The following is a 17,131-nucleotide window of genomic DNA, read 5'->3' as shown; positions in this document are numbered from 1 at the left end:
GGGGGTGGGAAACAACCAAAAACCCTCCCCCCCCCCCCCCCCCCCCCGCTGTCTGCTGGTTGGTCCACCAGCACTTACCTCATCTAGGGCATTTTCGGGCATCAGAGGAGCGGCGGCGGGGAAAGAACATCCAGGAATTGGCCAGCGGCTCTTCTCCTCCTCGCTTCTGCTGTGCGTCTCCTCCCCTTCTCCTAGGCATCCAATAGGATCGCCTGTCCTTTTTAGCCAGTCGGGTGACGGGTATCAGAGCCGCTTCCTGATTGGCAGGGAGAATCAGTGTTGCAATAGTGAATATTTATTCGCTGTTGTGACACACCTGGGTGGGCTCCGGACGCATCCCCTGCGACCCGAGCCCACCCTATTTTGAAGCTTATTAGAGCCTCTGGTGCTTCAAAGAAAAAAAAAAAACCCTGCCGCTGTAATTTATGCACCTGGTGCCCTGAAAGGGGCCGGACGCATGAATAAGGGGTGGCTGCGGTGGCCATGGATAGAGTCATGCTATGCACGAATCTATCCATTGCATATAGGGGGTGGCGTGGAGAGAGTGGGTGGAGCCACAGCTGCGGTATCACACAGATGCTTTAGCATGGAGGTATGTAGGTAGGTTTATATTTGTTATAATCCCTTACTTCAACTTTAATCTGCTCATAGTTTGCTACCCTGGCTCTTCCTTCCTTCCACCCCCAACCCCCCTACACCATCAACATGCTAATTAAGCTTTTCAATAAAACCTTTGCATCTTCATCTCTTGCCTTATTTTGGACCCAGTGACCCAGTAATCACTGGCCTGTGTGCTTCTCTGTGCAATGCGGGCAGATCGTGGCTTGTGGGAGGGGCCTCAGCATCAGTAATCCTCTCAAGAGCCCAAAGCCCTGATGCAAGCAGTGATCTGGCTTGTGGGAGGGGTTATGCAAATACCAAATTGCCTTGATGGGCAGGTGCCAGTCTGGAGGACTGGGTGTTACTAAGCAGATTGCATTTACATAGGTAACACCCACATGTGACGCTGAGCCTCCATGATTGAAGTAACTGATATCTAATGAATCAAAGGGGTGGGCCAGGGACAGTCAGGTTGGGGGGGGGGGGACTAGATGATGCTGGATGTCCTCCAGCCAGGAAATGAGACTGGCTCTATCTGACTTGCTGTAGCTTCTAATGCACATTGGTGGTTATTTACTAAAGGCAAATCCACTTTGCACTGGAAGTGCACTTGGAAGTGCAGTCGCTGTAGATCCGAGGGGGACATGCAAGGAAAATAGAAAACAGCATTTTAGCTTGCACATGATTGGATGATAAAATCAGCAGAGCTTCCCCTCATTTCAGATCTACCCCTTAGATTTACAGCGACTGCACTTCCAAGTGCACTTTCAGTGCAAAGTGGATTTGCCTTTGGTAAATAACCCCCGTTGTGTTCACAGTGTGCAGTGAAATCAGAGTGAGCAATTTCAGTCCCGGAGAGGAGCCGGTACAACTGTGCAAGGCTAGAGTTCCCCTTTAATTGGTGTCTACTTTTTTTTTTAATTCTAGGTGAATGTTACAAATTCCAACAGCAGCCGATATGACTGTAATCAGATTTCCACCGCCGTACGTATTCATCAGACTTACCATCCACCCTGTGTCTGAGATCACCCATCGTTTAATTAAAAATATGAAGTTGTATCTGTCTGTTTCTCTCTCTCTGTCACTTTTTATTTCTATTTCTGTCTTTTTGGATCATTTTTTTCTCTCTCTCCTACAGGCCGTCCTCTTAGCTGACATTTTACCCACACTGGTCATTAAATTCACTGCACCACTCTACATTGAGCAGATTCCTTATAAGTAAGTGACTTCTTAGGTATATATCTCATAATGTCCCCCCCCCACACAGTCACACACCATTATTTATACATTTATATAGACCTGACATATTCCATAGTGCTGTACAGAGAACACTGAGCCAGTCACACCAGTCTCTGCATCAGAAGAGCTTACACTCTAATGTCTCCCCACAGTCACACACTATATTATTATACATTTATATAGCTCTGACATATACCACAGTGCTGTACAGAGAACACTGAGTCAATCTCTGCACCAAAAGAGCTTACACTCTAATGTACACTCTATTACACTTTTATATAGCTCTGATGTATACCACAGTGTTGTACAGAGGACACTGAGCCAGTCACATCAGTCTCTCCAGCAGAAGAGCTTACACTCTAATGTCCCCCCCACAGTCGCACACTACTATTATTTTACATTTATATAACTCTTGACTTTTACAATAGTGCTGTACAGAGAATACTGAGCCAGTCACATCAGTCTCTGCACCAGAGGAGCTTGCGCTCTAATGTCCCCTCAATCACACATGAATAATAATAATAGAGTGTAAGCTCCTCTGGTCACTGATGTGACTGGCTCAGTGTTGTCTCTACAGCATTATGGAATAGGACAGAGCTATATACTGTAAATGTATAATAATAATGTATAACTGGAAGGACATTAGAGTGTAAGCTCCTCTGGTCACTGATGTGACTGGCTCAGTGTTCTCTGTTCAGCACTGCAGTATATCTATCTATCTATCTATCTATAGATAGATAGATAGATAGATAGATAGATAGATATATAGATAGATAGATATATAGATAGATATATATATATATATATATATAGATATAGATATAGATATAGATATAGATATAGATATAGATATATATCTATATCTATATATATATCAGAGCTATATACTGAGAGTGTATAATAATATTATACACTTACAGTATATAGCTCTTCTCTCTCTCTCTCTCTCTCTCTCTCTCTCTCTCTCTCTTATATACTGTAAGTGTATAATATTATTATACACTCTCAGTATATAGAGCTCTGATATAGATAGATGTAGATATATATATATATATATATATACTGCAGTGCTGTACAGAGAACACTGAGCCAGTCACATCAGTGACCAGAGGAGCTTACACTCTAATGTCCTTCCAGTTATACATTATTATTATACATTTACAGTATATAGCTCTGTCCTATTCCATAATGCTGCAGAGACAACACTGAGCCAGTCACATCAGTCTCTGCAGCAGAGGAGCTTACGCTCTAATGTCCTCACCGCAATCGCAAAACATAATTAGGTCAGAAGGCAGTTGGCCTGCTAGTAGAGGAATATACAAACTCCAAGCAGACAGAGGTGTCGGTAGAATTTGAGCCTAATATTGCGATGTGGCAGAGCCCACCACTGTCCTGGCACGCGGTTGCCCATTGTGATGTCTCTCCTGTCTCTCAGTTACAGGGTGTGTGTGTGCATCATCACCGCGGCCAGCAGCTTCCTCCTTGTGTCCTTCTCCACACATATAGCAGTGAGCCTATTGGGTGAGTATATCATAAAACCCACATCCATCTCTTTTCTTTGTGCTTGGCAAACTTTTTTTTTATTTTTAAGCAGAGTTCTGCTTTAATGGAAACTTGTCACAATAGGAATCTATTGTCCGCCACTGCTGCCCGCTTTTGAAAAAAAGAAAATTGCTTCGCTCCCATGCCAACCCTCTGGGTTCAATACTTTGATCCAATTCATGTATGCAAGGAGTTGTGTTTTTTTCTCCCCCCCCCCAATGCTACCGACCTTCATGTTTGTTCACTTTTTTCTTTTCTTTCATAAAAACTGATGTCTCTGTCTCCTCCCCCCCCTCCAGGTGTGATCTTTGCCAGCGTGTCCTCCGGATTGGGGGAGATCACCTTTCTCAGCCTCACCGCTTTCTTTTACAGGTAAGTAACTGAAGTCTATACTGTCATTTATTTAATAAAATAGTAGTGAATTGATATAGAGATGGCAGCCAATCAGAGTCCATCTTTTGTTAATCCTGTATCAGTCTGATTGTGTGCTGTTGACTTATACACCCCCTGGGGAGGAGGCCGTTATTTTCAGTCCTCTATACACCCCCCCCCCTCCTCCTCCTCCTCCTCCTCCTCCTCCTCCTCCTCCTCCTCCTCCTCCTCACACACACTTATTCAAACTGCATATTGCACACCCATGTTGTTCAACTCCAGATCATTAGGGTGCCACATCCTTACTATCTTGAACCCGCTTAACCACTTAAGGTCCGGAAGGATTTGCCCCCCTTAACCGGTTCAATACCGGGCATTTTCACCCCCTTCCTTCCCAGACCAATTTTTAGTTTTCAGCGCTGTCTCACTTTAAACGACAATTGCGCGGTCGTGCGACGTTGTACCCAAACAAAATTGACATCCTTTTTTTCCCCACAAATAGAGCTTTCTTTTGGTGGTATTTGATCACCTCTGCGGTTTTTATTTTTTGCGCTATAAACAAAAGAAGAGCGACAATTTTGAAAAAAACACAATATTTTTTACTTTTTGCTATAATTTAAAAAAAAAAAAAAAACAAATTTTTTTCCTCAGTTTCGGCCGATACGTATTCTTCTACATATTTTTGGTATAAAAAATCGCAATAAGCGTATATTGATTGGTTTGCGCAAAAGTTATAGCGTCTACAAAATACGGGATAGATTTATGGCATTTAAAAAAAAATAAAAATTATTTATTTTTTTTACTAGTAATAGCGGCGATCGCGATTTTTTTTCGTGACTGCGACATTATGGCGGACACATCGGACACTTTTGACACATTTTTGGGACCATTCACATTTATACAGCGATCAATGCTATAAAATTGCATTGATTACTGTGTAAATGTGACAGGCAGTGAAGGGGTTAACCACTAGGGAGAGACGAGGGGTTAATTATGTTTCCTAGGGAGTGTTTCTAACTGTAGGGGGCGGGGACGTACAAGTGGAGGAGACCAATCGGTGTTCCGCTGTACTGGGAACACAGATCGCTCTCCTCTCACCTGACAGTACGTGGATCTGTGTGTTTACACACACAGATCCACGGTCCGGCCCGGTTAACGGGCAATCGCGGGTGCCCGGCGGACATCGCGGCCGCCGGGCACACGCACCGGGTCCCAAGCAACGCGGCGGGCGCGCGAGCGCCCCCTAGACGGCCGGGAATCCCAGGCCGTCATATGATGTCCACCCAGGATGGGAGATCCCATCTGTGGACTTCATATTACTATGGCCGGGTACTGAAGTTGTTAATGGCCTGGTAATTTTTTTGCGATAAGGCACTGCGTTGCATTAACTGATCAAGGGGGTTAAGTGTTCCCTAGGGAGGTGTTTTTAACTGTGGGGGGCAGTGTAGTGACTGGAGGAGAAGAGAGATCGCTGTTCCTGATCACTAGAAACAGCAGATATGTCTATCCTCCCCGTTCTGTCTCTCTCAGGGGGCGATCGCGGGAGGCCGGCCGATATCGCAGCCGCCGGGCCACGAGCATCGGCTCCGGCATCGCGCGCCCCCTAGCGGTCTTAAAGTGGCTGACGTACAATGACAGCGATTCGCCCAGGAGAGCCAACCTGCCGCAGTACAACTGTGGCGGCTGGTCTTGATTAGTGATTAAGGACCGCCCCACATACATGTACTGCAGCAGGGCGGCTCTTAAGCACAAAATCACATACATGTACGTGATTCCTTTCTTCGGAGCCCCGCTTCCGTTGTTATTGGACACAGCAGGAGCCAATCAACCAACCTGAAGTCCGCTGGAAACCCAGTGATTGTTCTGAGAGAGGCTGAACGGGGATCTGCCTATGTAAACAAGGCAGATCGCCATTCTGCTAGTAAGAAAGACAGAGATCTTGTGTTTCTGCTAAGCAGGAACATGGATCTCTGTCTTTCTTCAGTTAAACCATCCCCCACACAGTAAGAAAGCACTCCCCAGGGAACACAGTTAACCCTTTGATTGCCCCTGATGTTAACGCCTGTCAGTGTCATTAGTACAGTGACAGTGCTTTTTTTTTTTTTTTAAGCACTGATCACTGTATTGGTGTCACTGGTCCCCAAAAAGTGTCAGAGTTGATTAAAAGTAAGCTCTATTTGTGGGGAAAAAAAGGACATCAATTTTATTTGGGTACTGTGTTGCACGACCGCGCAATTGTCCTTTTTAAAAGGGGTTGTATTACCGCAAAATTTCAGTAAAAACACTCTAAAGTTTTTAAAACCACTAAGGGATCGTTTACAACTGCGAAACTGTAGTGATGAAATGCTCATCGCTTTCAGTTTCTTAGACCAGTGGTCTCCAAACCGTGGCTTGCGAGCTGGATAAGATCATTTGCTTGTCCTTCCGGCCCTTGGGACAGTATTCCTCCCTCTGACATCAACAATGGGGTATTATTCCTCTCACTGACACCCATTGTGGAGCATAAATTCTTGCTCCTGATACCAATGATGGGGCACTATTCATCCACTGACACCAATTATGGTGCACTATTCCTCCCAATGACACGAACAATTGAGCCCAATGACACCAGTGAGGGGACACAATTCCTCCCACTGACACAAATGATGGGGCACAATTCCTCCCAATGACCGAATAACATCAATAAATAGGCCCAATGACACCAATTATGGGGCACAATTCCACCCAATGACCGAATGACATCAATAATTAGGCCCAATGACACCAATTATGGGGCACAATTCCTCCCAATGACCGAATAACATCAATAAAAAGGCCCAATGACGCCAATTATGGGGCACAATTCCACCCAATGACCGAATGACATCAATAATTAGGCCCAATGACGCCAATTATGGGGCACAATTCCACCCAATGACACCAGTGATGGGACACCATTCCACCTACTGACGCCAACGAAGGGGCACTATTCCTCCCAATGACACGAACAATTGAGCCCAATGACACCAGTGAGGGGACACAATTCCTCCCACTGACACAAATGATGGGGCACAATTCCTCCCAATGACCGAATAACATCAATAAATAGGCCCAATGACACCAATTATGGGGCACAATTCCACCCAATGACCGAATGACATCAATAATTAGGCCCAATGACACCAATTATGGGGCACAATTCCTCCCAATGACCGAATAACATCAATAAATAGGCCCAATGACACCAATGATGGGGCACAATTCCTCCCAATGACCGAATAACATCAATAAAAAGGCCCAATGACGCCAATTATGGGGCACAATTCCACCCAATGACCGAATGACATCAATAATTAGGCCCAATGACGCCAATTATGGGGCACAATTCCACCCAATGACACCAGTGATGGGACACCATTCCACCTACTGACGCCAACGAAGGGGCACAATTCCTCCCAATGACACCAAAAATTGGATCCAATGGCACCAATGATGGGGCATGAATCCTCCCACTGACACCAATGATGGGGCCCTATTCCTCCCACTGATACCAATGATGGGGCCCTATTCCTCCCACTGATACCAATGATGGGGCCCTATTCCTCCCACTGACACCAACAATTGGGCCCAATGACACCAGTGAGGGGACACAATTTCTCCCACTGACACAAATGATGGGGCACAATTCCTCCCAATCACCGAATGACATCAATAATTAGGCTCAATGACACCAGTGATGGGACATCCTTCCTCCTACTGACGCCAACGATGGAGCACAATTCCCCCCACTGACACCAACAATTGGGCCCAATGGCACCAATGATGGGGCATGAATCCTCCCAATGATACCAAAGTTGGGGCACAGTTCCTCCTACTGACACCAAAGATGGGGCAATTTTATCCTGCTGACGTCGGGACCTTTTCTACTCCCAATGGCCACAGTCTGCCCCCCCTGAAGTCTAAAGGACAGTTAAAGGGCCCCTTGCTTAGCAAGTTTGGAGAGCCCTGGATTAAGGTGGATATCAGTGTTGAGGTATGTTCCTGACACTCATTAGAACTGAAGAAATAGCTCAGAGGAGCTACAAAACTTCAACATTATAGTAAAAATCCAGTTAAATGCGACTAACTACTACTAGATATACCATGACCTGGTAAATGAGAACCTCCAAAAGGATAGAAGTTGTAAAATTTGACTTTTTCCACAATCAGCCTCTATGTGGTTTATTTAGTCACCGTTTCTACAAATGACCAAAGTTCTCTATAAACACATAATAGACATGTTTTTTTTTTTTTTCCTCTTCCCGCTTCTCTTTTGATTGGCCCATGGGTCTTCCCATCAGTGACGTGGTGTCTTATTGGTCCTCTGGGACGGGCGGTGCTGGTATCCTTGGTGCCCTCTCCTATCTGGGACTCACGGTGGCTGGTCTGTCCCCGCGGAGCTCCTTGCTGGTCATGTTGATTATCCCCATGCTGCTCCTCGTAAGGTGAGTACAGAAATTTGGACACCTCCTGTGTGAATGAATTCTATCAGGTTAACCAAATTAAACTTTTTGATGAAGTTTCGTAGAATCTTTGTGCAGGAACCTCCTGGGTAAAATAAAATCTGAGCAGTGTCATGGTCTTCTCTTTCTCAGTTATTTTTTCCTCTTGCTCCCGCCACCTTCTCTTCCTCGTTGGAGGTTCCCTAAAGGATCCAGCAGACGCTACACCCCGACTCACCAGAGACCCCTGCTGAATGAATCCTCTGCCCAGCAGACAGGTACTCTTTGCATGCCAGAACTGTATTACAACAGGTAGTTAAAAGTAAGCTTTAACCTTTTCACTCCCAGGGCTGTTTTTGCATTTTTTGCACAAGATTAAAAAATCATTTTAGGCCTGAAGACTACACAAAAATTATCTGAAAGCAGACACCCTGGAGAAACAAATAGCGGTAGTTCCAATTTTTTATGTCGCACAATATTACCGCAAAATGTCAGTAAAAACACACTAAAGTTTACCAAACCACTAAGGGATCGTTTACAACTGCGAAACTGTAGTGATGAAATGCTCATCGCTTTCAGTTTCTTAGACCAGTGGTCTCCAAACCATTTCCTTGCCTTTCTGGCCCTTGGGATAGTATTCCTCCCTCTGACATTAACAATGGGGTATTATTCCTCTCACTGACACCAATGGTGGAGCATAAATTCTTCCTCCTGATACAAATGATGGAGCACTATTCCTTCCACTGACACCAATGATTGGGCATTATTCCTCCCACTGATACAAATGATGGGGCACTATTCGTCCCACTGACACCAATGATGGGGCACGATTCCTCCCACTGATACCAATGAAGGGGCACTATTCCTTTCACTGATGCCAATGAAGGGGCACTATTCCTTTCACTGACACCAATGATGGGGCACTATTCCTCCCACTGATACCAATGAAGGGGCACTATTCCTTTCACTGATGCCAATGAAGGGGCACTATTCCTCCCACTGACACCAATGATGGGGCACGATTCCTCCCACTGACACCAATGATGGGGCACTATTCGTCCCACTGACACCAATGATGGGGCACAATTCCTCCCACTGATACCAATGAAGGGGCACTATTCCTTTCACTGATGCCAATGAAGGGGCACTATTCCTTTCACTGACACCAATGAAGGGGCACTATTCCTCCCACTGACACCAATGATGTGGCACTATTCCTCCCACTGACACCAATGATGGGGCACGATTCCTCCCACTGATACCAATGATGGGGCACGATTCCTCCCACTGACACCAATGATGGGGCACGATTCCTTTCACTGATACCAATGAAGGGGCACTATTCCTCCCACTGACACCAATGATGGGGCACGATTCCTTTCACTGATACCAATGAAGGGGCACGATTCTTCCCACTGACACCAATGAAGGGGCACGATTCCTTTCACTGATGCCAATGAAGGGCACTATTCCTTTCACTGATTCCAATGAAGGGGCACTATTCCTTTCACTGATACCAATGAAGGGGCACTATTCCTTTCACTGTAGCCAATGAAGGGGCACTATTCCTTTCACTGTAGCCAATGAAGGGGCAATGTTCCTTTCACTGACACAAATGATGGGGCACGATTCCTTTCACTCATGCCAATGAAGGGGCACTATTCCTTTCACTCATGCCAATGAAGGGGCACTATTCCTTTCACTCATGCCAATGAAGGGGCACTATTCCTTTCACTCATGCCAATGAAGGGGCACTATTCCTTTTACCAATGCCAATGAAGGGGCACTATTCCTTCTCCTGACCACAGGGGTGCTATTTTTTTTTTTTTACTCCCACTGACCACCAAGCCTGAGGCATTATCTACTCCCACTAGCCGCAGTCCAGCCCCCCTAAAGTCTGAAGGACCATAAATTGGCCCTTTTATTTTAAAAAGTTATGGTCCAAGACAGGGGTCTCAAAAAGGTGAGCAGAGACATTCCAGTCTATGATCAGCTCTATGGTTGGCCAGCGGAACCGTCGCTAGGATTGCTTGTGCAAAAAAAGCCGACCGCCGGCTAAAAAAAAAAAAAACCATACCAGGATGATGACTGCAGCTGCAGGCATCAGCCCGCTATAACCACTAAAAGTCCAACGATGTACGGGCACATCACTGGTCTGCAAGTGGGTAGAGCTGCGACCAAAACTGACATGTTTACTCTTTGTACTTCGGGTGAAAAACTGAATCTATCGAACCGCGTCGCATGCTTAATGAAACCTCATGATTTGCCATGTGGGTATTTCTATGACATGAGTGAGTGTACCTGACTAATTACTATACATAAAACATGGATTTTTAAACCCAAAAACTGAAAATTGACCAATTTATTTCAATACTGAAATGACTATCTTTTAATATGAGTTTTGATTGGGTGGCTGTTTCTATGTTTTTACAGGTCCTCATCTGACACCATCTGGTCCCCATCTGACGCTCCTTAAAAAGTGGCAAATCATTAAGGTGAGACCAGAATGCTTTATTAGTATTAAAGGTAACCTGCATTGTGAGAATATGAAGGTTGGCTCTCTTAGTCGCCTGGCGTTATTGAACACGTTCCGTGTGTAGAGGACACATAAAAAGGAATGAGCATGGGAAAACCATCAGCAGGTACATACTTTTATGGCTGGTTTCTGCTGTTTAATGTTTCTCCTTTTTTTTTATCTTGCCTATTTTCTTTTTTGATGGCTCATGTCAGCTAGTGATTTATCAGCGGCGATCACTACTGTGTGTTTGTTTTTTGTTTTTTTTCTAAAGCGTTTGAAAAATTACTGCGCAAATACCACGCAAGCTAAAAAGTTGCATTGACCACCATTTTATTCCCTAGGGTCTCTGCTAATATATATATATATATATATATATATATATATATATATATATATATATATAATATTTGTGGGTTCTAAGTAATTTTCTAGCAAATAAATTATGATTTTTACATGTAGGAGAGAAGTGTCAGAATTGGCCTGGGTGGCAAGGGGTTAAGGAAAAAGTGGTTGGGGGGAGGAAGGATAGGTCCTGATAAAAAGGAGGAGAGTACAGATCTAGTTACTGGTAGATAGAGATGCCCAATTGTTGGCATTTTTAATTTTGATTGAATTTTGAATAGGCATTGGCAGAATGCATATTGGCCTAAATGTATGAAGAAATTCGATTTTTTTTTTTTTTTTTTTTTTTTTTTTTTTTTTTTTTTTTAAACCTTTCTTTTATTGAGATTATATATATCTCAAAAAAAAAAAAAACAGAACATTTTAAATTACAAAATATATAATTATATAATTTGTAATTTAAAATGTTCTGTTTTTTTTTTTTTTTTTTTTTTTTTTTTTTTAATAGCACAAAGAATAAATAAACCCAGTGGTGGTGATCAAATACCACCAAAAGAGAGCTCTATTGGGGGGGGGGGGATTTCAGTTAAAGTAACACAGTACCAAAAAAGCAAAGTCATGAAGGGGGGTAAATCTTCCAGAGGGCAAGTGGTTATGGAGGGTTTCAATTTAATATTTTTATTTCTCTAGTTGAACTAGATGGACTTGTGTCTTTTTTTTTCTTACCTAATTTAATTATAGTAGTGGTTGGAGAAAGGTGTCTCATACACTGTCCACTGTTGTTCTTCACAGTCTCTACTGAAGTATATGATTCCCCTGTCTCTGGTGTACTTTGCAGAATACTTCATTAACCAGGGCCTGGTGAGTACGGCTTTTCCAGGGTGGTAGATGGAGAGCATGGTATCAATGCTGGCTAATAATAATAAATCATTCATTTTTTTTTTTTTCTCCTAGTTCGAATTAATTTATTTCCCTGACATCACGACGAGCCACTCGGAGCAGTACAGATGGTAAGTCAGTTTCTTAGACTGTATCTCTAACCTTCTCAAACCTTGGTCAGATATTGCAAACCCACACAAAAGACAGGGGTTGCCGTTCCAGGCTCCTGTCGGTCCAAGTCTGGTGAACAGCTGCTGGCGAGTGCAGGTTAGGAAGGAGCTCATCTCCGCTCAATATATGCAAACGGGGAAAAGGGATCAATCCAGGTGCCGCACATCTGACAAAACCCATGGGTAACGATGGTGAAAGCCGTGTCAGCTCAGGCTCCATCCAGGCCATGCCTCCCCCATGTGTTTTGCCCTACCGACGCGGCTTAGTCATGGAGGCCCATGACTAAGCCCTGTGAGTGAGGCGAAATGCGTCAGTGCGTGACTTGAATTTAGTCTGGACTGACACTGCTTTCACCATTGTTACCTAATGGGTTTTGTCGGATTTGTGGCACCTAGATTGATCCCTTTTCCCTGCTTGGACAGTCATGTCACAAGACACAGTAGAGTCTTTGGAGGTTACAGTATATTACACACCCAACTAGATCTGATACCCATGTGTTACTGGATATGTAGAGCAGGAGTTGGAGGGTCATCCTAAAGAGCAAATACCTCCGCTCCAACTAGCTTCATCTGTGAGCTCAATCGCCAGTGCTAACATCTTCCCCCTGGCTTCTGTCAAAGTGTTGGATCTTCAGCCCTCTTGATTGATGAACGCAGGATAGCATGCGCAGGAGTTGATTCATCCCAGCACCTAGGAACTGTGATGAGCATGTGCAATGAGCAGTGTACCTGCTAAAGAAGATTGTGAACAGCCAAGTTAGTTTGTTTTATTGTAGAAGAGACGTGCTATAAAGATTTAATTGACCAGTTCCTCTGACCTCCTTCTAGTGGGTTTTGCCTTCTCATAGACTTTACAGTCTATGAGAAGGCAAAGCCTAATTGAAGTGAACAAAAGACCATCGACACTGCCAGGGCCGTCTTTAAGGCAGGGCAAAAGGGGCAGCTGCCCTGGGCCCTGTCATTATTGTGGGGCCCAAAACAGCTGCCTCATACTTGCCAACTATCCCAGTTTAAATTCCCTTGTCCCTTGAGGTTTTAGTCCTGTGCTGTGTCCCGATATCTCAGTGTGAAGTTCTGTTATTAATGCTGCCCAGCTCTGCCCTATTGTTGTGTACAGATGACTCACCTGCAGACCCTGTGTTTACATGTAAATAATCAGAATTCACATGTAAATAGCGGCGGCACTCATAAGTAAATAGCTGCGACCGGCGGCATTCATATGTATATCATGCTCCCCTGGAGAGAGGAGATGATGTGCTGTAACCTCTAGTAACCAATAAGTGAGCAGTATTACTGTACAGTAATCTCTAGCAACCAATTAACAAGCAGAAATCATTTGCTGTAACCTCTAGCAACTAATCAGTAAGCCGTAATGTGTTCTGTAACCTCTAGCAACCAGTCAGTAAGCAGTAATGATATGCTGTATCCACTGGCAACCAATCACAATTGCTGCCTGATCTTATACAGTAAACTGATTTTAAGTCTAGCTGCTATTTATTGTATGCCTCAGAGCAGGTGGAGAGTGAAATTGCATGGGGTGGGGGGGCCCTAGAAATTTTTTGCCCAGGGTCCAATCAGTATTAAAGACGGCCCTGGACACTGCAAGGTGCAGTGACCCATAGTATACAAAACAAAGGGAAGTTGGGTCAGTGTAAGCTGAATTCTGATTGGTAGGTATAGGTTACTGCATATTGCCCACTGTTTTTTGCTTTATTTAACCGTTTCACGCCCGCGGTATAGCCGCATGACGGCTACAGCGCGGACCTTAATTGCCGGGAGGTCATCAATAGACGTCCTCCCATGCATGAGCTGCCTGCGCTCCCCCTGCAGGACGCGCTCTGTGATCATGGAGTCAATGAGACTCGTCTGATCACAGATCGGAGTAAGGGGCTGATCCCGGCCCTTTACCACGTGATCAGCTGTCAGCCAATGACAACTGATTTCATGATGTAAACAAAAGATCAGTATTTGTTTTGTTTTTCAGTCACGCTGTCAGCGTGAGCAGGAAAAAAAAAGTCGATCACCGGCTTGTGTCAGAGGGACAGCGGTCCCGAGGAGGGTGAGACACCCAAGTATCTGTGCCCACCAGTGCCACCTGCCAGTGCCCACCAGTGCATAGCAATGCCGCCCACCTGTGCCACCTATCAATGCCCATCAGTGCTGCCAATCAGAGCCCATCAGTGCCGCCTGCCAGTGTCCACCGGTGCATAGCAATGCCGCCAACTAGTGCCACCTATCAATGCCCATCAGTGCCACCTACCAGTGCGGCCTCATCAGTGCCCACGAGTGCCACCTATCAGTGCAGCCTATCAGTGCCCATCAATGAAATGAAGGAGAAAAATTACCTGTTTTTTGTTTTTTGCAAAATCTTCAGTCTTCTTTTTTTTTTTTTTAGCAAAAAATAAGAAACCCAGCAGTGATTAAATACCACCAAAAGAAAGCTCTATTTGTGGGGAAAAAAATTGAATTGATAAAAATTCTATTTGTGTACAGTGTTGCATGATCACGCAATTGTCATTCAAAGAGTGACAGCTCTGAAAGCTGGAAATTGGCCTGGGCAGGAAGGGGGTTTAAGTGCCCAGTAAGCAAGTGGTTAATGTGTCTGTGTGTCACCTGGTTGTCTCCTCTTCAGGTATCAGATGCTGTACCAGGCCGGAGTGTTTATATCTCGATCATCTCTTCGCTGTGTCACTATTAGACGCATCTGGATCCTTGCATGTCTCCAGGTAGGTAAAACACATTTAACAGAAATACGGCAGGCTGCTAAATTAAGGTAGATCCAAACCCCATCACTAAAATCTTATAGAAGCTTTAACATGTCAATGTCCCTTCAATAGTTATCAATATTTTTAGATCTGCAGAATTAATTAACCAGTTCCCACCCAGGCCAATTCTGACATTTCTCTCCTATATGTAAAAATCTGTATTTTTTTCTTTTTGCTAGAAAATTACTTGGAACCCCCAAACATTTTTTTTTTTTTTTTTTTAGCAGAGACCCTTAAGAATAAAATGGTGGGTGTTGCAATTTTTTATGTCACACGGTATTTGCACAGCGGCCTTTTAAAAGCAATTTATTTTATTTTATTTTTTTAAATACACTTTGATGATTTTTTTTTTTTGCACACAAACACTAAATAATACACAATTTTTTGTTAGAATATAAAAAATGATGTTACGCCAAGTAATTGGATACCAAATATCTCAGGCTTTAAAATTTGTATACGTCTGTGGAACAGCGCAATGCTACGCTACCTAATAATCTCTATTAGCCCCGCTTTAAAAGCCTTTACAGCTTAGCAGTTTAGAGTTGCACAGGAGGTCTGGAGCTAAAATTATTGCTCTCGCTCTGATGTTTGTGCTCACCGAACATATGCGCTCGCGTTTACAAGTAAGCGTGGTGGGGGAGGGGCATATATATATATTTGTGCTTGAATAGACCCCAGATCTCTCCATAAAGAGGGCCATACTTTCAAGCAATAAAGTTGGTAAAAAATAAAAGTGATAGATAAAAAAAAAAAGAAGTTTTGAATAAAAAAAATAATAAAAAAAAAAAAAAAATATATATATATATATATATATATATATATATATATATATATATATATATATATATATATAATTTATATAATAATTTATAATTTATAATTATATATATATAATTTTTTTTTTATTATTTTATTCAAAACTTCTTTTTTTTTCTTTTTTATCTATCACTTTTGTTTTTTACCTTTACTTTATTGCTTGAAAGTATGGCCTTCTTTATGGAGAGATCTGGGGTCTATTCGAGCACAAATCTCTCCTCTGGGCTCCAGTACAGACACAGATCGGTCTGATCGGCTTCTTCCCTGGCCGGTAACAGCCAGGTAAACCAAGAGTCAAAACTGGATGTGAACTTGTCGCTTCCGGTTTCTGGGGTCACAGAGAGGGAGGAACAAGCGTTGGTTCCCCTCTTTCTGTGTAGAGATGCCCTCACCACCAGTCTCATCACTCCCTGGCTCCGCTATCGGATGGCAGAGCCTGGGAAAGGCGGCGGAGGGGGGCCCCTTCAACCACCCGCAGAAGTGATCGAGTGGCTATTCAGTTACTCGATCACTTCTGCTTAGAAGGGAATTTGCCAGGTAAAAACTTTCATACTGAGACGACGCCTCATCTGCAGGCATTATCCTGGTATAACCACCGGAGGACGTCATACGGGCAGGAAGTAGTTAAAATAATACCCGGTTGTCCTGCATGCAAATGGTCAGCTTTAGTCTTACAGTTCTATTTTTTTTGGAAGCCAATAACCTTTTCTATGTCTGTCTTCCGCAGTGTGGACTGGCCACCTTCCTCCTGATCGGAGTGTACTACCTCTTCCTCATCAAGTTCACGCTGTACGGAATTTGTGCCATTATAACATTTGAGGGGCTTCTGGGGGGCGCTGCATACGTCAACACCTTCAACAACATTGCAGTAACGGTGAGTTCCAATGTGCTTGTCCTACATCAGCACCGGCTGCCTGCAGCGGCCAATCAAATCCCAGCTCCTATTGTTTTTTATTATTCATGAAAGCTATCATTGGGTTGCTCTGGGTAATAATTCTTTGTATACATAGTTGACCAGAGTTCATTTTTTAATGGCTTGTGGACACATAATCCAGGGTGACCGATGATAAAGGGATGGTTCCTTTAAAGTGATATTAAAGGAGTTGTAAACCCTCAAGGTAATGCATTCTATGCATTAAGTTGAAAAACCTTCTGCCCCTCTGAGCCCCCCCTTTTTCTTACCTGAACCTGATCGTTCCAGCAATGAGCACGGGCCCAGCCGCTTTCTCAGGTTCTCATTGGATAGATTGATAGAAGCGGGAGACATTGGCTCCTGCTGCTGTCAATCAAATCCAGTGACACGGGAGCTGGGGGGCGGGGCCAAGTCCTGCTGTCTGTCAATGGACACAGCAGCAGGACTCGAGAGTGCGCCCACACGGAAAGCATCTCTTAGTGGCGGCACCTGATGAAGAGGAGGAGCGCTGCTGG

The 17,131-nt window shown here is 44.0% G+C and overlaps 1 protein-coding gene across 1 annotated transcript in view; it reads left to right on the top strand.

The window, feature by feature from the left end:
* Positions 1–17,131, top strand: part of CLN3 (CLN3 lysosomal/endosomal transmembrane protein, battenin) — a 34,406-nt gene that overhangs the window by 11,335 nt on the left and 5,940 nt on the right. The window contains exons 4-14 of the mRNA XM_073636016.1: positions 1,528–1,584; positions 1,739–1,818; positions 3,275–3,360; positions 3,681–3,753; positions 8,073–8,216; positions 8,367–8,491; positions 10,647–10,708; positions 11,866–11,934; positions 12,028–12,083; positions 14,755–14,848; positions 16,431–16,577. Coding sequence (XP_073492117.1) covers positions 1,528–1,584; positions 1,739–1,818; positions 3,275–3,360; positions 3,681–3,753; positions 8,073–8,216; positions 8,367–8,491; positions 10,647–10,708; positions 11,866–11,934; positions 12,028–12,083; positions 14,755–14,848; positions 16,431–16,577 — 993 coding nt within the window. The remainder of the gene's footprint in view (positions 1–1,527; positions 1,585–1,738; positions 1,819–3,274; positions 3,361–3,680; positions 3,754–8,072; positions 8,217–8,366; positions 8,492–10,646; positions 10,709–11,865; positions 11,935–12,027; positions 12,084–14,754; positions 14,849–16,430; positions 16,578–17,131) is intronic.

Source organism: Aquarana catesbeiana, linkage group LG06 (genome assembly GCF_042186555.1).
Source record: "Aquarana catesbeiana isolate 2022-GZ linkage group LG06, ASM4218655v1, whole genome shotgun sequence".
Classification (NCBI taxonomy): domain Eukaryota; kingdom Metazoa; phylum Chordata; class Amphibia; order Anura; family Ranidae; genus Aquarana; species Aquarana catesbeiana.
This window is presented reverse-complemented; position numbering and strand designations above follow the sequence as displayed.